This window comes from Mytilus edulis, chromosome 13, assembly GCF_963676685.1.
Source record: "Mytilus edulis chromosome 13, xbMytEdul2.2, whole genome shotgun sequence".
In the NCBI taxonomy this organism is placed as follows: domain Eukaryota; kingdom Metazoa; phylum Mollusca; class Bivalvia; order Mytilida; family Mytilidae; genus Mytilus; species Mytilus edulis.
Window position 1 is genome coordinate 60,364,993 of NC_092356.1, and position 26,957 is coordinate 60,391,949.

A 26,957-nucleotide genomic window follows, 5' to 3' on the forward strand; every position below is an offset into this window, starting at 1 on the left:
AAACTTGGGATGATGAGGGTTGCAAAAAAGATAATAATTTTAATCTCTGCAAATTGATTTTTCAATTGTGTATCCCAAAATGTTTCAAGACCTAATCATTTTAAAATTGATTGTTCATATATATACAAGAATGCATCTATTACATGGTATACATTATTGAGCATTTACCTGTTACATAAATTTGTGTGATATTTGTGACAATATTTCCAGCAATGCAATCATAGAAACCGTAATGCGTTGACGTTGGTTCAAAGTATATAAGTCCATTATTTAGTCGTTTCAGTGTGAAAATGTTTTTCGTTGTAATTCCATTACAGACAAGACTGAATGTATCTCCATACAAGAAAGTATGGTTTTATAATACCGAATCAAACATTGTTGGTGAATAACAAAACATATTGGCGTCTGACAACACTTTTAAGTTACCACTCAGAGGACTACTTATCTGATGAATTTCCACTGTAGGGAGTGAATCTTTCAAATTCAGATTGTTAATTTGTATGTTTTACTTAGTATGTTTAGGTTCAATCAGGGTAGATAACTCAGTTGCTGAAACCATTGTCATTACATTTGAAGTGTCCAGAGGATCTTTTGAGATGGTTTCATCGCAAGCATGATTGTCAACCATGACGGACAATTTCTGTGCCGCTTCTGTCACAAGTTCAGTACCCGTGGCATTTGTGTGAGCATGGGTGCGATAATGCTTCAGTCCTCGTGTGCACACAATTCGAACAAGCGTTCTTCTAAACTCTCTGTTCATTGAACAATAAAGCACAAAATTGATGGCATTGTTTACTAATGCCAGAATATCCATAACATCTCCAAGGGGGATGTACACATCCAAGAAAAACCCACTTTTAAATAAGCTCAGTACAATAAGGATTCCTTGAGGAAGTTCCGTAATTAGGAACAGGATCATAACAATCAGCAGTAACACTGTCGTCCTTGACGTATTTAATGGTCGTGTCATAATGACTCCTAGTTTTTTCATCCTTTTACGTCTAACTCTCACCTGCATGTCAAGAGTTCGCAGCAAAAGTCCTCCAAATACAATCATTAACAAACATGGCACAAACTTGGCAAGCGCACTGTAGATGCACATATTCACAAAATTAATCAGCGTAATATTTGGGGTTCCTATGTTCGTATCCTCGATTATATAAACGACTTTAGACGTATTTGCTTTCAGTTCGAGGCTCGTTGACATGAAGTTCGGTATCATCAACAACACTGAACATGCAATAATAACACATATGGCTATACGAGCCCGAATGATCCGACGAACATGAACAAGATTTCCCGTCTCTGATGATCGCAAATGCATATATCGAAATATTGCAAGTGATACACCTAACCATATAGAAATAGTGTGAGTCAATGCTGAGAAGTTGATATGAAATAAAAGATATTCCATCCATATTTTCGTATTTTTCTCGGCTGACAACTCATACGTTCCAAACTGAATATAGAAATGGACGACAAAAGGTACGTATGTCACCATAGTTAACATATCCGAAGCAGCCATCCATGTTAGAATGAGGTTAATTGAAGTCTGCATGTGCTTCCGTGTCAGCACCGTTATATTTATAATATTAGTTGGAATTCCAAAAAAACAAACGAGAAGACTAACATACCCATGAATCTTTCCATATGCGAGACTGAACGTGGTGAGAGCATCGTGATCATTCAATTGGGATCCAGTCCAAATCTCATTAGAAAACGTAGTGTTGTTTAAAAACTCCATAATGGCTGAATCAGTCTGAAACTATATTAAATATATTTAGTGTATCAAAAATAACGACAAATTAAGTGGCCACGTTCATTTGTATTTTTGTCCTTCTGATAAGTTAAGCCTTTTTCAACTGATTTTTATAGTTCGTTCTTATGTTGTACTCTAATACTACTGTTCCAGATTAGGGGGAGGGTTGGGATCACGCTAACATGTTTTACCCAGCCACATTATGTATGTATGTATGTGCTTGTCCCAAGTCAGGAGCCTGTTATTCAGTGGTTTTCGTTTGTTTATGTGTTTCATATTTGTTTTTTTTGTTCATTTTTTTATATAAATAAGGCCGTTAGTTTTCTCGTTGGAATTGTTTTACATTGTCATTTCGGGGTCTTTTATAGGTGACTATGCGGTATGGGTTTTGTTCTTTGTTGAAGGTCGAACGGTGGCCGATAGTTGTTAATTTCTATGTCATTTAAGTGTAAAAGGTAAACATTATTACAAAGACACATGACGAGAGACGAAAGATGAAGATTGGTCCAGAGAAATAAGTCGTGTGGGGTTAGGTGGAGATTGTCTTTGAGACACTTGTCATGGGAGGATAGTCGGAGATTGTTCCAGAGACAGTTGATGAGTGAGGATATTGTAGACACACTTGTAGTGCAAGGACGCTCAATATGTCCAGAGAAACCTATTGATGGATCAAAGGTGGAGATTGTTCCAGGGACACATATCGTGCACACGGATATCCAGATCACACATTTGTTATAATTACTGAACTATTAGACAACTATCAAAATGTTTGAGTCAAGGATTCTTAGAACTGATGTCTATATCTATTTCTTATTTTATCGTTTTAAAATCTATTTGTTTGATACAAAACTGTTAAGACAATAGAAATCTCATAACTGCAACAACCTAAATGGAGTTGATCATTAAAAGAAAACAATAAAACGGTGACTAGTCGAATCACTATATATTATCTATCTGGTTTCCTCAGTGAACGGTAAGTAGTTTGCCCTTTATTGCCATTTTATGGGTTTGTTATTCAGTTATCTTCTACGTGGAACAAATTTTATTATTCTATTACATGAGCGGCAATTGCATTTGCTATTGTTTATGGCAACATACTTTATCAACTTAATAAGAATGTATTTTTAAATAAAAATTTGAAGTATAAATGGAACGACATTATCTGGAGTCTGAAAAAAAATTACTCAGGAGCGACATCTTAGGTAGAAAGTGAAGTATTTTACATGAAATATACTTGTTTCAAAATTGATTAGTGTATTATAAGAAGAGAGAAAAATATGTAAACTTGTTACATATTGAAATACGAATTATATTAATTACGCTTCATATGACATGAAAAAAGTCACCTTATTATAAGAATATTTGAAATCAAAGTGTTAAGCCTTCTGGAAAGTTTGTAAATATAATCAAGCCATTTTAAGTCGTACATAAGTGTTTTGATTGCATTCATTCAGTACAGGCACTAATAAGATATAGTGAATACTGTCAAGAGAGTTTAAGATCGAATGTCAATTTAATGTATAATATTCAGGATTACATTTCTGACGAACATATTGTAAAGATGATCATATAGTATACTTCTGTTATGACCAGATAAGGTCAAAAACCATAAATTGTGATTGGAAATAAACTTTTCAATTAGATATCGGAACAAAACCAATACTTATAAATATCCTAAGAGGCAATTTTAAAACTTCTATCTTTGTTTTCACTTAACAGGCCGGGACCACTACCTTATATGGAAATGCATAAATTAGCATACTTATGTTCTCGCACATGTAATTGTTTATTTACATGTGACGCAATTTATTTTTACCTAGGTTTTTGACCAATCCACTAAATGAGTCACAATGCATGATGGACTACTACGTGTTTACAATCAACCAAGAACACGAGTTATTTACTGAAATACAACACATTTTTTCGTGCAATGCGGGATTCACAATTTCGCTTAGTTTTTCATTTTGTGTATCCTCATTTATAGTTCGTGATATAAAGTATTACTTCCATGCTCAGGTTTAAAGAAGAGTTGTTTCTATGTGAAGAAAAAAGGGTTTGAATTACCCGATATATAGCCATTAACATGTTTGATGATGGCAAAGAGGTTTCATGTATTTGTCTACCAGAAGCAACGAAACAACAGCGAAAAAACACAATTATCCATGAGACAAACTTACTGGTGTAAAGTAAGCCGTCGATAACAGCCGGTGCTGATATTCAAGAGTACAGCAATGTTCGTATAGATAATTAAAGGCAAATGTGGGATCCTTGAATTTTGTGTTCTTAAAAAAGGCGAAGAAATATTTACATAGATATAGGAAGATGTGGTGTGAGTGCCAATGAGACAACTCTCCATACAAATAACAATTTAAAAAGTAAACCATTATAGGTTAAAGTACGGCCTTCAACACGGAGCCTTGGCTCACACCGAACAACAAGCTATAAAGGGCCCCAAAATTACTAGTGTAAAACCATTCAAACGGGAAAACCAACGGTCTAATCTATATAAACAAAACGAGAAACGAGAAACACGTATATATTACATAAACAAACGACAACTACTGTACATCAGATTCCTGACTTAGGACAGGTGCAAACATTTGCAGCGGGATTAAACGTTTTAATGGATCCAAACCTTCTCCCTTTTTCTGAAACAATAGCATAACATCACAACAAAGAAAAACATACGATAAAATATCAATTGGCAGACTTAACTCAATCAAAAAACGTATGATTAAACAATGAACGAATAAACTTGATTTGCGATATCTGAATACAAATGCACAGTTAATTAAATATTAGAGACAAACATTCATGACCAAAAAGCTAACAAACAAATTCAAACACAGGACATGACTGAGAAATATTTAACCAATCAATGTTCACTTTAGAAAAAAACCGGTTTTTTTTATAATCTTGAAGTTTATACAAATGTTGTAAGAATAAGTGAAAAATTGAAGATAATACAAATAATCAAAGCTGGTGTACAGACAAGATCCATATAAATAAAAAATAACAAAAAAGCATTATAAACAGTATCAACAGGTCGAATTAACAAGAAAATACGATTTGAGAGTACTCGCAGTTACTGACAGCTAGTTAAAAGCCAAAACCAATTAATAATAAAAAATCATGCATCAGAGACTAAAATCGATGGCAGTGTTAACAAAATCTATAAGTATTTTTGTTGGTCACATTTCAGTATATGGGACTTCCAAACTGTTCCCTTTTTTTGAAGGTAGTGAAGTCAGCAACTGTAGTTTCAGTTGTTTTTATTTAACGGGCTCGGACATTAGCCAAACTGAATAAAATCATTACAGTTGATTTCTTAAACCTGCAAAGTAAAACTTTGGTTGGCTTGATTGCTTTGTTTGTAGAGTTGCTTATACAAGCTTTGAAAATAAGATTGACATCTTTAAACAATATATATATATATATATAGGCATAGTTTATGTTTTGTACAATATACAAACAAAGCAAGCAAGCTAACCAAAGTTTTGCTTCATATGCATTAGGAAATAAGCTGTAATGATTTTATCCATATGTATGTGCGACAAGGTGAAAAATTTGATATGTTTTGTGAAAATTGCAGCGTTGGATCTATAATAAAAAAGAAGATGTGGTATGATTGCCAATGAGACAGTTATCCACAAGAGACCAAAATGACACAGAAATTAACATTTATAGATCACCGTACGGCCTTCAACAATGAGCAAAGCCCATACCGCATAGTCAGGTATAAAAGTCCCCGATATGACAATGTAAAACAATTCAAACGAGAAAACTAACGGCCTTAATTATATAAAAAAAATGAACGAAAAACAAATATGTAACACATAAACAAACGACAACCACTGAAATACAGGCTCCTAGTATACAATATATTTTTTTATTATGGGATAGATTTCTTTTCCTTTTATATATTTAATTGGGCCGGTTTTGTTTTTTGTTTTGTTTTGTTTGGATTGTTTTACACAAGTAATTTATGGGTCATTAATAGCTTACTTTTCAGCATTGGACCTATGACTGCTTACTTTACTAAATTATGTCTTTGTTGGAAAGATGTCTCATTTGGCACTCATACCTCATCTTCTTATTTCTATATACAAAGCACGTTTTAGAAAAAAATAAAAGGTAATATGGCACCCACTATGATTCAGAGACTTTTAATATTGGAGATATTTTACATATGTCAACAGGACAGCAGCCGAACTTTTAAAAAACCTCTGAGGTATATTTTGTGATAAAATTAGCAACAAACGGATATTATTGATGGATGAAACTATAAAAAATGTATTCAACTATATACCGTACACGCTTAGTGGCGGATCCAGGGGGTGGGGGTTCCGGGGGAATGACCCCTTTTTTTGGACGATCAGTGCATTTGGATGGGGACATGTACTTGGAACCCTATCCCCTTTTGTCTAGGGTTAGGACCCCCCTTTTTAAAATGGCTGGACCCGGCCCTGCCGCTTTCATAACACTTCTGTTTAGCATACTGAATATTATGATGTTCTTACTATTAGTTCAGGTCCTGATAAAAAAAATACACATTCAGTACAGAAAGAAGTGTTTCAATGAAAGTTTCGTGTTTTTCTAGGCAGAAATGATTTTGCAATGACATTATACAGGTTTAAAAGAGCTCAAATGATTTTCTGACTGGACAGTGGTCACTTCATTGGATATTTCACTGTGTCATGTCGTGAAATCAATGCAGGTTCAATTCATAACAATGCACAAAACCGGTTCAACTACTTTTGCAAGGCGAAAAAGAAAGTCGAATCGTGAAGCCAATAAACAATATGTTTTTAATCTGAGCATGCAAATTGAAGATTACGTTATATATTTTACATTAAATATATTTGCAGAATAAAAACTTTAGTAATGAGAGTTCCAGACAATATATTAATTGACTGTTTTCCTACTAATTCCACGTGTTTTAAGTAGTAGTTTACTCGTAGTAGCCCACAATGAGTTGTAGTTCATTGAATCGATTGGTCAGTTTTTCAAGGCCATATTGGCCCTGTGTTTTGGAAATTACTATGCAAATATATTCTGACGTCAGAAAATCTAGAGGTCTCGACCTGCTTAAGACGCTATTTCTTTTTCCAATTTCCCGATAGGTAATAGTTACTTTAAGAGTTGAATAGTGTCCGTTATGCCATAACAGAGATAAAGAAAAACATATGAAGGTTGCTATAAGAGTGACATATTTGAAACAAACAGGTATTGTAAGTTATATCGTCTCAACAGAGGGACCACTTGGCAATGTGTAATTTTTCAAATGAAGAAAAAGTTCCAGTATCAAACAAAAAAATTGAAAACGTCTAGTTACATCTCTTACTGAAATAGCGATAATTAAAAAAACTGCATACTCAGTACACTTTACAAATAGGTTCATTGAAAATATGCCAGCACTAAAGACCTGTTTTAATAATACGAAGTCAAAGGCATTAAGCAAAGTGTTATTTTAATGTAAAAATAATCTTGTTACGGAAAGTTACATGACTTTATTTTAGAGTGCCAAGAAATGATCATTAGACATGATCAAGAGTGATTAACTTTTGGTTTTTCTTAAGTAAAATCTCAATTTCCATATTCAATCTAATTTCTATTAACAGTTATAATTACGATAGAGAACGAACAAGCTGGTATTCTGTACTGTAATTGAAACAGATTATAATTTCCTTAAAAAGGAAACTAAATGACACGTTATGTCACCTTTTAAAGAGTAAGGTCAAATGAAATAAAGTTTATTACGAAAAAATTTCAATTTGAAACAATAAAATTAAGAAAAACATGCAAGCAGGATAACAGAAAATCCATTATCATGGCGATAAAACTTGCAGATATTCCGTTGTAAAAACATTATCTGTAATATACGACTCATAAATCGCCATTGATATATACGTTCAACACCTTTTATATTTCTTCTCAATTTCTTCTAAAATGGGGCTTGCCCACAACTTTAACTGCATGACTATCTAGGCAGACGTTTCACTATATATTTATCATTACTATTCAATTAGTTTAGAGAGTATTTTATATATTTAATGAAACCTCCGTAGCAAACCTGTATCCTCATACATATAGATTATGAAAATTGCTATACAGTTTAGAAACAATGTTTTGTTAAGGCCTGTATAAAATGTAGACGAACATTTTCACATTATAAGACGTCATGTCACCAATTCATGTGAAGCATTTTAGACTACTCAACATCAACAATTTGAAGAAAAGTAAACCAGTATACCACTTTGCATGTTTGTGACAATACGATCCCACTGGCGAATTCAGATGGGGCTTTAATAGAGGGTGTGAAGGGAACACTGCTTTTGTTTTGCACCTTTTTTACACAAATTATGAAATCGCTTTTATATATAAACAAACTATTATTGAATATCAAAATGAAAAAAATGTCAGCGATTTAAGACAGTTTGATCTACTGTATCAAAGTTATGAATTGGTACATCGCCAAAAGATGAAAGATAGTAAAATATATCAATCATTGTTAAGTGTAAACAAAAGATGCATAGATTTTTGTTTTGATCTCAGTATTACAATTAAGATGAGAGAAAATAGAGTAATGTTTTATTACTACATCCTTTACATTTTCCCTTTCGTTTATACATTTTCTCTTCATGTTGTATTCGTGTGCGGTTCTTACTCGACTGGCTACTGATACAGTCACTTAAGATAAGATATTTAGACCATCACAAGACCACCAGTGCATCTTCATGTTTAAGTTATCAAACAGGAAATTATGTTTCGGGGTTTTTTACTACTCGCTTGCAGGGCATAGTATACTTTATCAAAATGTTACTTAAAAAATAAAGTTCTTAAAAATCTGTTTGCTATGTAATCATCCAATGGGTACTCTTAAATGGCATATTTATAGATTTTTTTATTTCTTATGCAGATAAAAAATGGTGCTATATAAATAAATCTAATAGATATGTTTGATTAGTATATTTGTTCTTTTTATTGTTATTTTTCTTATACAGAAATAAAAAGACAACAACTCCCTTCTCGGTTGATGTTAATAAATTAAATCCGAATAACCACCCAACAAGAAACATACAATTTCCGATAACCATGTTTTGACTATATTAATTAATATTAAAAGCCCATAACTTGTAAAGTGCAGTTATCATCTTACATAAAAATGTTCATATTACTAGAACTACAGTCAAATCAGATAAGGATTACCCAAAAACAAATAGCCACAAGTCAGATTCAAAAAGAGACTTTGTATCTGTTAAAAGACAATTAACTTCCTCAATTATGTATACAGTCTTATTCAGGATCGCATCGTCAGTAAAATCCTATCTAAACCAATAAATGGAAATGTCGATGGGTCAAGTAGTTACGGTATTAGGAGTGTTTTCTTATGTACATCCATCCGGTAGTAAATCATGTAGATGACGTTTACATGCGTGAAACATAGTTTGATTTGTATTATTGACAATAAATCAATCTCGAATTCTCCACAGAAATGTTTTTAAATTATTACGAAAATATATACGAGAGGTCAAAGATATCCAAGGGTTGATTAAACTCATTAATTGAAAACAAACAAACAATTTCATGGCAAAAAACAAAAAGAAAAAATACCAACAGACAAACAACAGCATACAAAAACACAACATATAAAACAAAAAAAACTTAGCAATACGAACCCCATCAAAAGTCAAGGTGCTATGATGTGCTCTTGAAGGGGCAAATACGGTACAAGTGAGCGATTAAACTGGCTTTAAAATCAAGTGGAAATGCATGTAGCAAGTCAGGAATATAACAGTTGTTTTCAGATCTTTTTATGATGTTTAAGCTTTTGATTTTGATTCTGATAAAGAACGTCTGTTTTGAATGTTCCTTGGAGTTTTAAAACGTTGTAGTTAAAGACTCTGTTGGTTTCTTTACATAAACTAAGTGCCAGAAATATCAAGTTTTGTTACTCTATTTAGGCCAAGTGTTCCAAAATAAAAATTCAGTCTTTGATTGATAGTTGATCATTGTTTACGTGTTGCTATACAATGCTAGCATCCATTCAAAATTATAGACTCATCTTAAACATGGAGTACTTGTACTTTTGAATTTTTCCCTGAAGGAAGGAATATATATGATTTTCATTAAAAACTTTATTTTATATCTCGAAAAAGTTACAATGCCAATCATTTGTCCAGTAACGGTATTATAAAACGGCAATCGAATCGTCTGCTGACGGTGGTTTAGTAGCAAATCAGAAGTCCAGTTACGGTATTATAACACGATTGGAGTCTGTTTGCGGTGGTTTAGTAACAATTGTCACGATTTTCTTCAGATAAAGTTAAAACGTATTTCCTCAAAAATATATTATTATGTCACAGAATTTGGCAAACCTCAATTAATTTTCCATGAAAATTCAATTTTATCCGAACAAATGACTACAATCACAGCCGACATTACAGAAGAAATCTAGATTTAAAGTATGTCAATGTATAATAATAATACACTTTTGATATTAATGAAGACATTGTAATTTGTTTCTTTCATCATTTTCTTTTTATTCTGCAATCGACCCAAAGAAGGGAAGCGAAAGATACCGAAGGAATAATCTAACTCATAAACATTAGTTAGTTTTGTAATTGATGTTTTCAAATTTGTTGAGTGATTTGCTATAAAAACATTATGCATCCAACATGATTATTCCTCTGTTTAATAGAGGAATATTCGACAAGGTTAACACTATCTTTGTTAAAATTTGCGTATTCAAAAACCGGATTTCAGAAGTACGCATGGAAATAACTTGGTATAATATGACTTTTTCACATTAAGTAGATCCTATAACTTTGGTTAAATTGTCCGAGAAAATTCGATGAAACTGTTGTAAAAGTGAGAGGTTTAGCGCTATAAAACCAGCCCATAGACATAATGTAGTCATGTGACCGTGACGTCGTGACCGTGACGTCAACAACGTTTTTTGATTGTTTTCTACGGTTTTAAATGAAATTTAGAATTAAATTATAAGAAATGGCTGTAATATTGTTTCTGTCTATTCGGAATAACATCAAAAATAAGGTGCACACTGTTAAATAACCCGCTACGCGCGTTATTCAATGTGCACAAAAATTTTTATGTTATTTATTCATAGACAGAAAAAATATTACAGTCATTCCTTAAATAAGTCTCCTGAGGTAATGTATAATGTAAGGTAGTAAGTTATTCGAAATCTTTGATACTTTTCACGAATTTATGTTTTGTTTGGGGTTTTCAAAAGGACTCTTGGAATTATTGATTTAACATGTTATGAATCGAGATTGAGTCAATTCGATGTATACGTATTTGGCAGCTGATAACACCTTCAAAATATGACGTGAGTGTTGAACGTTAATAAAAAAGAACCATAAAATTGAGAATGGAAATGGGGAATGTACCAAAGAGACAACAACCCGACCATAGAAAAAAACAACAGCAGAAGGTCACCACCAACAGGTCTTCAATGTAGCGAGAAAATCCCGCACCCGGAGGCGTTCTTCAGCTGGCCCCTAAACAAATATATACTAGTTCAGTGATAATGAACGCCATACTAATGACTGTATGTTTTACGTCAAGTGGCGATTTTATGCATGTATTATATACAAATGTATATTGTCATTTTGTATAGTTTCTTTTGTTACCTGTTATCGGACTCGGGGTTCTCTTCAACTGAGTTTTAGTGTGCGTATTGTTGTGAGTTTGTTTTTTCTACATTGACTTCAGGTATAGGGGAGGTTTAATATCTAAAAAAAAAACATATTTTTTGCGCCTGTCCCAATTCAGAAGCATCTGGCCTTTGTTAGTCTTGTATAATTTATAATGTTAGTTTCTGTATAATTCGGAGTTTAGTATTATGTCCATTATGCACAGAACTAGTATACATATTTGTCTAGGGTCAGCTGAAGGACTCGTACGAGTTCGGGAGTTTTTCGCTGAATTGAAGACCAAATGGTGGCCGTCGGCTGTTGTCTGCTTTAATGTCTTGTTGTGGTTTCTTTGACACACTCCCCGTTCCCATTCTAAAATTTTATTTTAACATTTATGTATTACAATTATATATTCCAAGTCAGGAAAATGGCAGTTGTTATCTAATAGGTCGTTTCCGTGTGTGTAACATTGTCGTATTGATTTTTTGTTGCACTTAAGTATTTCGTTGTTTTCGTCTTATAGGCGATGTGTTTCCCTCGGTTTAAGGTTGTAACCTGTATTTTTTTCTCTCAATCGATTTATGACTTTCAAACAGCGGTATACTACTGTTGCCTTTATAAATAATTATCATAGATAACATTATCTGCATAACACGTTACGTACAATAGTCGAATAGAATAATTGTTATATCATCATTTGAAATAATCTTTAGTTGGGAAAAAGGGGGTGGTGAGTTTAATATAAGTCAACTCGTCACGATTAACAAATTTCACATCATTCACCTAACGTTTACTTATTTTAAACTTTGATGATTCATTTTGTTTTGGTAAGGACAACATTATGATACATTCATTCATTCGTTGATTACTGAATTTTGGGGTTTCGTCGTAGAACCTAATATGTTAAAAATTCAATTTGTTATTCATGTAATCAAAAATCAAGAAAACTCTGAACTCAAACAAAAAAAAAGAATCCAGCAAATACAAAGATAAAAGAGACGATACTAAAGGGACATCCAAACTCATTAGTCGCAAATAAACGGACAACGCCATGATTAAAAAAAAAAATAAACAGTGACAAAACTCAACAAAGAAAACTTGAGACTGAGCAACACTAATCCCACAAAAAGGGGCTATAAAAGGATGAAAAGGATCTTGTTCCATATCTGATATTCGTCGTGTTGCTCATGTTGGTACACATCATTTAAAAAGTCTATTTCGGTAAGTCACATTTTGGAAAAGGGAATGGGGGTTGTAGATAACATACGTAGATATACCACTATAAAAAATATACTTAACGAGACTAGGAAAGGCACTTTCCAATGGACTCAACTATTCAGATAAATGGATTGAAAAGGCCAGAAAGAAAGAAAAGCGTGAAAAAAATCAAAACACAACATGATTGGTCAATGGAAACTAAGGAGCTTAAAATAAAGTTATTTTTACGAACTAATATATAGTATAAGTAAAAATATAATATAAAATGCATTTTTTAAAAGTGTATGATTCATTATCAATTTAAAAACAATGCACTTTTTGAACGAAGAATGAGGTTGCATGTTATTTGCTATCTTATACTTGTCAATTATCTTTAAAGTGCTTTTTATCAAACAATGACACAAATAAACAGTCTAATAAACAATATATATTCATATACATCTATGAAAAATCATATATGTTTAATGCATATAATAATGACGTCAGATTTGGAATAGTGCACGCAATTTTTCAGAAGGTCATTAGTCACAATATTGTAATGGCTTTAATGGAACGTTTTACGATGTTCGAGCGCAATTAACAGTAATATTCCATATAATTTCAATACACACTCGGAAATAAAATTCTGAATATATATTCTTCTTCTTTTAAGGGGGTATACCTTGGTTCAGGGAGATAACTCATTAAATCAGTTAAGCGTTTGTAAAAGTCAAGTTCATTAATGTTTTTTAAGCATTTACCTGAAACAGATTAAAAATAATCTATGTAACTTAGAAGCTTAGAATATGTTTTTGAAAATGGTTGACACAAACGTACTGATGATTTTAAGAGTTATTTCCCTTAACCTAGGTCTACCTCCTTAAGTAAACCCGACACGAATATCGAATAGAACACGAAGAATATAACAAATTAATGTGTTCTCTTTTAATTTACGAGTTTAAAATGTTAAATTATTAGAAATATGCTCTTCAACTTTGCATTTCTTTCCTTTCAAACTGTTCTACTTTTGACACGGATGTAGTTTTACCTTCTATCTAGCGTACAAAAGTATAAGCCCGTCAACTCTGTTTTATCAAGACAGTTTGTGCATTTAATACATGTTTGTACCCCTATACTTCCTAGATGTTACTAAAAAGATTTTCAATCAGTATTGCAAATTATAGAAAATGACCTAAAGTTACATTAAAACCAATCCTCACTTAAACAAATATTCAAAAATATAACCAAACAACAGGAATGCAATATATACATGATCTGTGTACAGCAAATACATGATTTGTTTATATAGAAATATTTGATATGTAAAATAAGACAACTATCCACCTAAAAACTACGGTCAGAAATAAGTCACTGCAAGCCTTCAAAAATGAAAGCATTTAATATCTTATAATAAGCTTTAATTTATTAAAGTCATAGAACAGAAAAACAGTTTTACAATTCAAAAAAGGAAAATAAAGACTTGTTCTTATTTTTTTAAAGATGCATAAACAAATTACCAGCTGCCAATCAGTATTATCAGAGAAAGAATATTGCCGAAAATATTAAAGACAAAAATGTAAAACGAATAAAGGTGTAAAGGTTATTCAGGAATATGCTTAGAGGAAATCTCTTCAGACTTTATAATTGGATCTTGAAATAAAACCAAAAAGGATGGTGAAGGAGTTTCGGCGACATTTTCAAAAACTTCAGACTAATTTTAAACGAATTATTCATTGTAAATCTTGGAACCGTATGATTTATCTGATTATATAAACAGAGTCACTTCGTAAATTATTCTCTATGTAAAGCCTGCTTTTAATGACTGGTGTATATGGTTCAAAAACATTTTCACGTTCATATATCCTTGGGACTTAGTCGATGTAACTATAATATACCTATATGTATCGCATAACTAACTCTTTTCTTCAATATTCAGCTCCATGATACGCCGTATTTATGCCTGGCATTGTCGTTTGAATGTTTATTCCTGACCTATTGAATTTTATATGATTGTGTGTGTCCAAATATAAATATTAATTGCACTATTAACAATTTAAGTCGATCACAAACACATTGGGACTATTCCAATATCTTAGGGAAAGGTAGAAAATTAAAATAATGCCAGGTAAAAAGTTTATTGATAATTAAACAATTGTTTTGGTTAATCTTATACTTCCAATTAATAGACAAAAATAATGAACTTGTTGACTAGCTGCCGTTATCCAACATTTCGAAAAAAAAGACCATGTATTGAACCAATCATTAATATTGCGCAAAATTCAGTAAGTAATAAGTTTTACCTTAAATAATTGTTTGGAAAAGTTTAAAATCAAGAAAAACGTGTTGAATTATACTAAGTAAATGTAAAGTCATAATCCTTATGTACTTTTTCATGAAAATGAAAAGCAAAATGGTGAATTTATGCTGTTTTCCATTTATGTATTTTGCGAAAACATCAAAGTTCAGTCGACAAACAATTCCACAATTTTTACAACTAATTTATGTACATTGAAAAAATTAAAAAAAAGGTAAAACAAATTCCCGTTTAGAAATACAATATGTTTTAATCTTTCAGTAATATACTTTCGAACACGAAAGAATACACATTTCTGTAGACTACAATTATAAAATATGTTGTAAAGCATATACAAAATGATGCGAAAGATACTCCAAAGATATTCAAACCTATAAGTCGAGAACAAACTGACAATGCCATGACAAACAACAGTGTACAACAATCATCTAACAAGACTAAATACTGAGCGACATTTAGATAGATATTTCATAAACTTTATAATTCCCAAATATTTCTATTTTTTTGCGATTTCTAGTGAGTTCATTCTTTCAGTAATTTTAATCAAATAAAGGCTATGATTTTGATCCTACACAATATGTTTACATGTTTTAGTTTTTATACATCCTTGGTTTTCAAGTGTTTGTATTTATTGTATCCGGATAGAGGTAAATCTAAAATAGAACCACGTTTGACGCCTATATTTTAAACGTTTTATTTGTATCTTCTGATTTTTCAAAAATGCAGATCAACTGTATTACTTGTTTGTCTTCATCTTAATGATAGTCTGTTTTAACTTTTTGTTCAAAATATAATTATATTAAATCTCGTACATTACCCATTCCATAATTCGTTACACGTACCACACACAGGTTCGACAAGGCCATATCATTAACATTTATATATCTCTATAGTGTAATTATAGATTACGAATAATTTTGTAATGTAATTTTTGAATTTTTAATAACGTTAGATTAGACAACAAAGATGTATGTTCTATAACATGGGGAAATACATGACAGAATGTTCAGGTACAAAGAATGTTTGTCTGTTTTGAAAATTCTCATTTGAAAGGTATATGCTAGAATAAGCGTTATCTTCTATTGAATTTTTGTATTTTTAAATGGGTCTTGTCCAATACCTTTGATGGTCTTGCATCTTTAGTGTATTAACATCTGAAAAGTACTACAAATGAGAAATGACGGTAGGCTTTTCGGCAGTAAAATAGTATAGACATGTATCATACCTTGATGCTTACTTTCATCGGAATATCTTATTACACATTCATTGGCTCTGGCCATGATACGAATTCATGATATGAACCTGAGTTTAATATAAAAGGTAGAAACTCAGTTCTGAAAGTCCGAGCCTGATATTCAAACGAGTTATTCTTCTTGCTCAGGAAACAATTAATGTAATTTTATTTTTCAAGCATTTCCAGACCAATTCTAGTTTTTGCATTATATAAACCAAATATCATCTTTAAATCAACAGTGATTACAACCCGCTAATCGTTGACTATCCTTGAACTTCGTTGTTGCGATTTGACAATTCAGTTCTACTTCGCGACAAGGGAAATAACATGCTTCATATTAGAATTTTACAATGCTCTTCAACTTTGTACTTATTTGGCATTATAAATATTTCGACATGAGCGTCACTGATGAGTCTTATGTAGACGACACGCGCGTCTGACGTACTAAATTATAATCCTGGTACTTTTGATAACTAATTATAGTAAAATTTATTATCTCTGAAAATTAAGCTCCAGTAAAAAGCCATACAGGACCTGACAAAATGTAAAACAATTCGTACAAAAAAAATGTTCGAATTTATATTACAAAAATAAATAACGAAACATAAATATGTGACGCCCGTTGACATTTTCGCGTTTAGTCCATTTGAGGTAAAATGTCAACGTCCCTAAAACGTTTGTTGAATAATTCTGCATATATTTTTGTTTTAACAGTCTCAAAAATGTGTATATTTTAGCGTTTGTTTTTCTCGTATTCTTTTTTAATTGTGATGTATTGTACATTGTACCTCTTATTTTCGTACTAACATTGATTTAATAGCAATAATGCCATACTTTTGAATTATTACCAATTGTGTTTTATATAATATGTGTATCTTTCATTATGATCAACGATTTGATAATAGATATTCAAGTGACATATGTCACTGGAATCTACAAACAGTCATTTTTTTAATTATATCCTCAAATCAGTTAAATGCCAATATATTGAGCTATCAATTTCACAAAATAATATTTCGTTATGCATTCTCTACTGAACATTAAACCTAAAAATTGTTTCGCGATATTTTTACATCAATTGAAAATAAGCAAAAAAACTTTAAAATGCAGTGCAATTTTTGTTTTTCAAATCAGGAACAATTTTCGTTTATCAAATCAAAAAATATTTTCATTTATCAAATTATCAATTACTACTTTCAAGAAGAGTCATATCATGGCCGCATTTCTTTCTTACCAAAATTTTGTAAACGTTATCTCGCGTTTGTTGTTGTTTTCTCAACGCTACAAAAGTAGAAACAAATACATCGTTTGATAAGTCTTTACTGACTCTGTTTGAACTTTCAATAATGCATGTACATGTTGTTGGTAAACAGACTTTTTACAAACGTAGAACCTTATACTTTGTTTAACCAGGTTGAAGTAAGAAACAAATGTAGCGTTTGTACTAAAAAACGACAAACGACAAACTGCAGACGCATTTTTATCGTTTGCATAGTTTGACAAAGTTTATGTAATCTTTGCAAACGTATATAGCACGCCGTTATTATATTTATTCAATTTCGAGAGATCTTATTTAGTTAAATATCTTATGAACTAATTGAGATATCTTAATAACAAAATGAGATATATTATATATTAATTGAGATATCTTAATAACAAAATGAGATATATTATATATTAATTGAGATATCTGATTTATAAAATAAGATATCTTATTAAAATGTTTATAAAGATATATTATTAAATATATAAGATATCTTATTAAATATATAAGATATCTTATTAAATATATAAGATATCTTATTAAATATATAAGATATCTTATTCAAAATATAAGATATCTCTTTTAATTAATAAGATATCTGATTAACTATATAAGATATCTTTTATATAGTTAATTATAGAGATATCTTATTTACTTAATAAGATATCTCAATCAGTTAATAAGATATCTCTATTAGTTTATAAGATATCTCTATTAATAAATAAGATATCTTATAAAGTATGTATTTAAAAGATATCTTATATACTTTATAATATATCTTATTAATTAATAGAGATATCTTATTAACTTATAGAGATATCTTATAAACTAATAGAAATATCTAATAAACTTTTAGAGATATCTTATTAACTTATAGATATATCTTATTAACTTATAGAGATATCTTATATACTAATAGAGATATCTTATTAACTTATAGAGATATCTTATTTAATTGGTTATAAAGATATCTCATTTAATATATAAGATATCTCCATAAGTTAATAAGATATCTCTATTAGTTTATAAGATATCTCTATTAATTAATAAGATATCTTATAGAGTATGTATTTAAAAGATATCTTTATAAAGAAGTAAGATATCTTATATACTTTATAAGATATCTTATTAATTAATAGAGATATCTTATTAACTTATAGAGATATCTTATAAACTAATAGAGATATCCTAGAAACTAATAGAGATATCTTATTTACTTTCAAATTAAATAGGATATCTTATAAAAATTAAAGATATCTTAATACTTAATAAGATATCTTGTTAAATAAATAAGATATCTTCAAATTTGAATAAATATAAAAACGGCGTGCCATAAACGTATGTTTGAAACAAATGATCAAAACATGCGCGTGTTTAGCGTTTATGAAAAATCTCAATATTGTTATTGATTGTTGTTGTGATTTCATAAAGTAGGTGTATATATTTTCGTTTACATACATATTGTTTTTATTAGGTTTGACATACAAAGTATGTACGATGATTATTCTTTTATTTACAAGAACATACAGGTTCTATATAACAGGTTAGTACATTGGCAATCTCACGGATTCTTAAAAATATTTATATGTCTTTGTATATCTGAAACATATATAAGTAACTTTTATACTTTCAAAGATACAACAAATTCATTAGTAAGATCTACAAAATACACGTTTATACTGTAAAACAAAAAAACAAACAATGATAGGATTTTAAATTGCCTGCCGTTCTCAAAAACGTGTCCCACGATCTTTCTGTTTACAATTGATATAACATAGCAACTAATATTTCCGTTTTGTTGATTAGAAAGTATAGAGAGTCACTAAATTAATGTGTGATGTATAGATCATACAAGTGTCTTCGTAATAACTAATTATAAAAAAGTCGAAAAACAAGATTTTTATACACGATATCACGATCGCTGGCTTTTCGGTTCTGTATCCACATTGTGCCGGATATTCAAATATTTATATTAAAACGATCGGTGACACCTTATACATTTTGTATCAATAAAACAAACATTTAAGTCACAATATCATCAGAAATATTAATCTAATTAAAATTCCCGGACATTTTTACGATGTGTACGTGTATTTTTTGGCACTTGTTGTAAACTCTACAGATAAGATTGAGACACGTTTAGTGCTAGTTTTATATGCCTAAAGATCGTAGAGACTGAAATGCAGGTAACAGCCGAAGGTCACCTGTGGATCTTCGATGCAGCGTGAAAATACTGTAACCGGAGGTGAGCCTCAGCTGACTTATAAATAGAAACTAGAACACACCCGCGAAATCGCGGGGAAATAGAGCGTATGTAAACTGTAAAAAAAATAAACTGGAGAATTTCAAGAGAGATATCAAAAGTCAAAGATTCTTAGGGACTGGGCACATTTTTTGCCCTCCCCCTATTTTCCAAATACCGTTTCGTTGAAAAAATTGGTTGATTATATGGGGAATCACTGAAGCATGAGAGGAACGCTCCCCCTTTTTAGGTCAGTCAGTGCCCCCCTCCCTTATGAAAAGTTCCGGATCCGCCACTGTAAACTAATTGATAGTAAATAGCAAATATTATTCATTTTCGTTTTCCTCCCAAAATAACCCAAACTGAAACACGTTAAGCAAGGATGATGCATGCTAGAACTCAAAATGACAGCAGAAAACAAATTTATATACTTTATGCATTCTTTGTGTGTTCAAAGTACAGAAAAACACAAACCGGAAGTCTAATCTGACTTAAAAATTTGTCCAATGACGGGAAAATATCCTGACTCATTCTTTTCGTTTTTATCCCAAAAAAACCCCAACTGAATGATCATAAGAATGGATGACAAACGCGACTATACATGTTACCTATAGGACACAGAGGCATGATGATTAATTTATTGTGGAAGGAGGAGAAGCGACACCCAAAATGAGGTCTTCTCGTTTAATAGTATAGATATGTACTAGTTCAGTAGAAGCACCACCTAATTATATGTCAAAGACACGCCGAAAGCACGGATAAATGTTCCAAGTACGACCAGGATGCGTCGCAAATACGTCCCATGCAAGACAAACTTCAGACATACGCTACTTGAACGCCCGATTAACGCGTATGTTGGCTTCTCGTACGCACCAAACATGTGTAAAGCATAATGGGCACACGATACAGATATGATCGACAAGTTGAATGCGTCCGAAATTAATAGCGTATTGGCAGCAGACCATGTTTTTCACAACGCCAGGCGTACGTTAGTGCTATACGCTGATGTGTGTAACGCCGGTATTACAGAAAATGATTAAATCTTCTCTGTTAAAGTGCTCTATAATCGAGTTTTGAGTTTGAGTATATATCTATTCAAAAATGGAATGATGTTTGTGTCATAGATGGTATATATAATTATTCACTTTATGCATAATGCACGAAGAAAATCATAGTCGTTCAATGGAAAAAACAGTTCTTTGATCAACTTGTAACATGAATCAAATTAACATGCTAAAATGTTTAAGTGCTTAACCAAGTATTTCAGTAGGAACAGTGTCTCTTAACTACATTATATTTCTTCTCCTATTTGTCTAAGCCTAGAAATATGCAGAAATAAAGTGGCCTTTGTAAACACCATTGTAATATTTGACTAGCAAATATAAACAACGTTGATTTGCTAAAATTGAGATTTAACGAGTTTTCATGACACAATAAGTGGTGGTAATTGAAAATGTGTAATGAGATATACAAAAAATTAAGGGTAATACGGAAAGAAACATTACAATGTGCAAATTATTGCTTAATCAATGCATACAAATGATTGATGTTAAAACAAACTGCAATCCTTAATGCTGCATATGACGCACAATGTCTAAGAAGCACTTACAAACTAAAAGAAAGGCGAACGATATCAAAGGAAGAAAAAAAAATGACAAAAAAGCAAAACACAAACCTATAGACTTGTAAACAAACACGCGAGTAAATTATTGTGTTTGTTTTCTACTAAAGGAATACTAGTTACACATTTAGTTCTACATGTTATTGATGGGTTAACAAACCGTTATTAACTAAATGTTAAGTTTGTTAGTCAAAAACTCGGTTAGCACATTTATAACATCTACAAAAAAATACTTTTTTCTCAACCAAACATTTACCTTTTCTTCAATTTCAACTTGTTTGCAACTTCAGGAACACATTTGTGCATGTGTATCGCACATAATTAAATATATATCATCACGGGGAAATCGGCATGGTGCTATAAGAAAACAAAAGCATAACCCTGGTATGTTTGATGACCTTTGACAATAACTGGATAACTTCCGTCATCAATGGCATCAGCAGCACAGTAGCCAGCTGCAGTCCATTTTTGTTGACACGAAATATCATTAATTGTGTTTTTTTTCTGTACATTTACTGTTTATCAAAAGCTGAATTAAATAAAACGTTAGGATTTTTCCTATCCCCATTTATAGATTGCTTTATTCGTATTTGACACATTGTTTCGAAAACTTGGTTTGAATATAATTGATTTTGCAACTTTTAATTGCTCCCCCTTCATGAGTCTTATTTAGATGAAGGCCCGGCTTCATTATCAGTTTGTAACTTTGATGCAATTTTTACATAGATTATGAAAGTAGTTTTAGCACCATGGTCTAGCACAGAGCAAATTGCCATTCATATAAAATTATTCAAAAATATTATCTTCGGAGGAAATTTTAACAATGTTGTTCTTATGGAAGTAAAATCCAACAATATTTTTAAACAAAACAACGATAAAGTTGTAATGATCGGGCACATCGTATAACAAGGTTGCTATGATGAGACAATGTTATGACAGCATACGAACAAAAGTATGGTATCAATATCGTTAAGTATGAGTAATAAGAACTATGATGACAAAGTGGAGCAAAATCCGGACAGCTTATGTGGTTTACAAAACATTCAGACAGTGTTTGTACTAACGAGAAATTCAAAAAGTGTTGTGAATAGCGAGCTAAGTATTAAAACAACATTTTTATAAAACAAACACATATTATCATTATAATAAAAGCCTTTCATAAATCATTTTAAGATTGGTGCATACATTGCAAATCTATTAAGTGTTTATATGTAATCTGTGAATTTTCATTCTTTTAATATGGTGACTGGTGAGACTCTAATAAAAATCGAATGTAAATCTATCATCTATGACGATGTTGTAAATATTGAGCAATTTCTTTAAAATGCGAGATTATTTAAACAAGTGCTTGATTTGATTGTGAATCTAACTAAAATTTATCACATTTTCCTTATAAATTGTCAGATTTTTATTGTCATGACCGTCACAAAATGTTGTACGTCTTTTAGTTTTTAAAATTTAATTTTCATATTACGGAGTTTTAAAAACTTACAACTTAGGTAAACTATTTCCTATGGAATAATAAATTTTAATAGACTTGAAGCAAAGCTAGTTTTATTATTTTTTTCAAAGAAGAGAAATGCATTAATATCAATTTAAGGAAATGGAATACATAGATTACAAACACATGAAACACGCAAACTACACAACTGACTGTTTTTCCATTTACTACTGATCAATACCATGCAAATGATCGGCAGAAAATGATATATCCTTAAGAGAGTTCATAACATGCACATGATCGGCAGTAAATGATATGTCCTTAAGAGAGTTCCTAAATTATGTTCAATTGTTTTTGGTTTAAGGTTAAACAATAAGAATATCCTATTCTTTGTAATCGATGACATTAACAAAACCTGTTCTTTTTAATCTTTGTCCATTTCTAAATCAACTTGTTCATGTTGTTACTTCATGGCTTTTTGTTGAAATTCGATTAAAAAGTTTTAGTGGAAATGTGCTCTTTGAAATTACTGAAGTGGAAAAAAGCTAACGAGAAGAAAACTTCCATGTTTTAACTTATCAACGATAAGGTAAAAAGAACAACAATTACCGTTCTTGAAAATATCTATATTAGAGTATATTTTAAAGTTAAGATACAATTATCTATAACAGGATGAACAAATGAAAATGAATCCGATTGCAGAAAAGTTTCACCGAGTAATTTTAAACAATAATTTCAATATAAAGGAAGATAACTCTTAGATTACATTAGAATGTATATACAATAGAAAAAAAATAATGTTTTGCTACACAAAATACGATTTCTTTTAAGTAACTGAAACAAAATGAATCATTACATCCTCTTTTTATTCTTAGACGTTTATATTATGTATATGTTTTTAATATTCGGTTAAAAGGTCCATTTGACTTATGCTGAATGAAAAGAAATTTTTTCTTATTTTATCCTTTTTTTCTTTTATAATTATTTTTTTTTAATCCGCTTGGTTTTAAGAAATAACTGTCATTAATACAATTGGTCCGTTTTGCAATGTTAGAATTGAGTAATAAACGATAATCGGATAATTGAATGGAAAATTATCTATGCAACCCTTCTCAAAGGGAATCAATAAAGATAATACATGTATTATCAAATTTAAAATCTAAAAAATGCAATAGTCATTTTAAAATACATTATGTTTTTGGGTTGTTTTTTCATATATATAGAAATTACTTACCAATTACTATTGCCATTTCAGAATCTTTCAGAGTCTATTTAAAATATGTAGCATTTGAAAACTCCGAAATTATATGATTTGCTTTACGCAATCCAAAAACAAGTTGTGAAGTCGTCAAACTGCTTCTAACGACACACAATCCGATTTCCGGCAGATAGTCAATTTCACTGCCTATAATCAGCTGATTTCAATGAAGCCTGTCGCGTCCTTTCAAATCTATTGGCTTCACATAAAGTTGTAGTGTCAGAGTCAATGTATATCTAAATATTGATATATTTTTGTAGATATTGGTAAATTAAATATAACTTATATTTATCACATTTCCTCGACATTGTTAATTCTATCATGTCGTTGAGTAATTTACACGATACCAAAATAACTTAAATATAAATTAGAATGTCTCGCCAAATTACTGCTAAATATTTGTATCTAATTTACCTTTTCTGTTCAATGAAATGTCATATTATGTTTCAGACAATAAAGCGTGAAAACTAAAAACAGGATGCCAGTTAATTACAGATGGTCAGAGAACTTGCTAAAACAGGAAAGAGAAATTTAAGAATAAAAATTGTACAATTAAAAATTAAAGATTTATGACTTCGTATATCTGTAATCATAACTCTGTAATACATCGTTATTTTCTGTTTACATCTATTATATAATCAGTAACTGCTTATATTATTAAACAGTCGGTATATATCTTGAATAACGCTTTCAACATCTCTACAAAAGATACCAGGCTGACAATCTTGTGCGCCAGATACGAGATTTGTTTAAAGAATGGAAAGACGGCTAATGACGATCGAAACAAAATAAAACATATTTAACGTTTCTAAAAACCGTATCATGATTTATGAATTCCAACTGATAAGATTGAAACACCCAGTGGCAAATACTTCGTGCATGTTCGACACAATCAACGGATGAGACCATAAGATAATAAGATCATAAAAATTTCTTATATATCACTTTTAAAATCATGGTGTATTCAAAATTGGATATCCAAAAGAAACAATTTACTTTACTCGTCCAACATTTATTTTTAATACACAGGATTCTTCTTTGATAAACAGCTGCTATGACACTCTTTCATTTAACAAAAATAAAAATAAAAAAATCACCAGAAATTAAAACAAAAGAAAGAATTAAAATGTGTGTTACTTTGAAAATTTGAAAAGCGGCCATATTGATATTTTTTAGACGACGAATGTTGCAACTAAATCATATTTCTAAACAAAACATATGTCTCATTAACATTTTTTCCGCATGTTGTCGAATTTAAGATGTGTAAGCCTTCAGATTAAGTACAAATGAATATTATCAACTATGAAACTTGCAGACATTATAATTTAAAAAACGAATCCGTAATTACAGTATACAAACTATATATAACACAGCTGAAATTCATGAAAAGCCAGATACAAATACAGATACAATATTATTGTGAGTATATTTATCAATTGTTTGGCTTGAGCGAAACAACTGTATGATTGAAAGTTCAATCTAAATAAGGATTATCTCACTTGTTTATTTTTATTAACCCTTGGGCTAGAATCATTAAAAATATAACATATACTTATTTTTCACTGCGAAAATGACAAAATCTTGAGAATTATCTCAAAATTACACAACGTATTTATAGATATCAATAAAGGAAGTTTTATTGTACAAGATATTTTTAGTTTTACAATTTTCATTCTTATACATTTAGACCTTTTAAAATATACTACCATGGGAGATAATCAAATATAAAGGGCAAGTCACGTGCTAAAATTCTTTGAACATTTGATTTTGCTATATGAATGCTATGAATGGAAAATCTATTAATTCATTACAAATTGATGTGCATAAACAAATGCGAATTAAAAAAGATTCAACTCAAATCTTTCTATGAAAACCAGTAAGGATATATAAACGTGATTGGATTTCAAGTAGTTATAGAGTGGTTATTTAGTCTGCAAGTTAATGGTTATACTTTTCCACATTAGTCCATTGGATTTATCATCATCTCTCATTGTTTAAAATAATATGTTCTTCACATAAATCTATAAAACATCAATTAAAATCGTATACAAGTAATGATCGTGTAAAAATAACAATACAAGTAATATACGACAACTCTTGCATTAGAGAACGTGACGAGGTTAAACATATTTGAAAGCACTTTTATGTTTATGTCAGTAACTTGAATACTTCCAAATGACTATGTTCCGATGGTTACTTTGTCTTTCATTGCAAATTAATTTCTTTCCTGATCGAAACAAAAGTAGCATGAGGTTACTGATGTTGAACACTCACCAATATATTGTTTTTTATTTCTGATGCTAAAGTACCTGATTTGAGTTTATATTTCTCAGCTGTTTGATATAGGCTGTATTGGTTATTCGCCAAATTTTGTCATATAACAGAACAATAAAAAAATCGTCATACAAGTGGGAGGCTTAGCTAACTATAAAACAAGGTTAAACCACCATTCTCATCGGAACATTAATGTGCTTTTAGGTGTTCCCATGATTGCTAGTGTTTGATTTTGTCACTTTTTATGGCCTGCCTTTTTTTTATTTGCCTTTTGGTACGTATGTTTGTTCTGCTTGTTCGCACTGGCGTTTCGGATTTTAATAAAAATTCACATTAAATCTGTGTATTTGTATCAAAACGATGAGTTGGGACTTTTCCAATAGATTATTACAGTTTGTTCTTATGTTTTACTGTTACACCACTGTACAAGGTTAAGGGGACGATTTAGCCTCAAAAACTAGAATAAGAAACGATTCATTATGTATGTGCCTTTTCCAAGTAAGAAACTGTAATTCAGTAGTCGTTTGTTGCTGTGTAACATATTCTCGTTTGAAATGTTTTACATTTTTTTATCTCGGTTCCTTTAAAAGCTGAGACTGCAGTACTAAATTAACTCATTGTTTAACCCTTTCCCTTTCAGGCATTTTAGACCTTTACTTATCGAAAAGACATTATAAAAATTTAAATGAAT

At 30.8% G+C, this 26,957-nt stretch overlaps 1 protein-coding gene and 1 long non-coding RNA gene across 2 annotated transcripts in view; one reads left to right on the top strand and one right to left on the bottom strand.

Annotated features, from left to right (window-relative positions):
• Positions 1-26,957, top strand: part of LOC139501751 (uncharacterized) — a 114,861-nt gene that overhangs the window by 48,232 nt on the left and 39,672 nt on the right. The window lies entirely within an intron of this gene.
• LOC139501702 (G-protein coupled receptor dmsr-1-like) lies at positions 316-1,754 on the bottom strand. The gene has a single exon (XM_071290850.1). It carries the CDS (start codon positions 1,742-1,744, stop codon positions 506-508), a length of 1,239 nt encoding a protein of 412 aa, XP_071146951.1. The 5' UTR covers positions 1,745-1,754; the 3' UTR covers positions 316-505.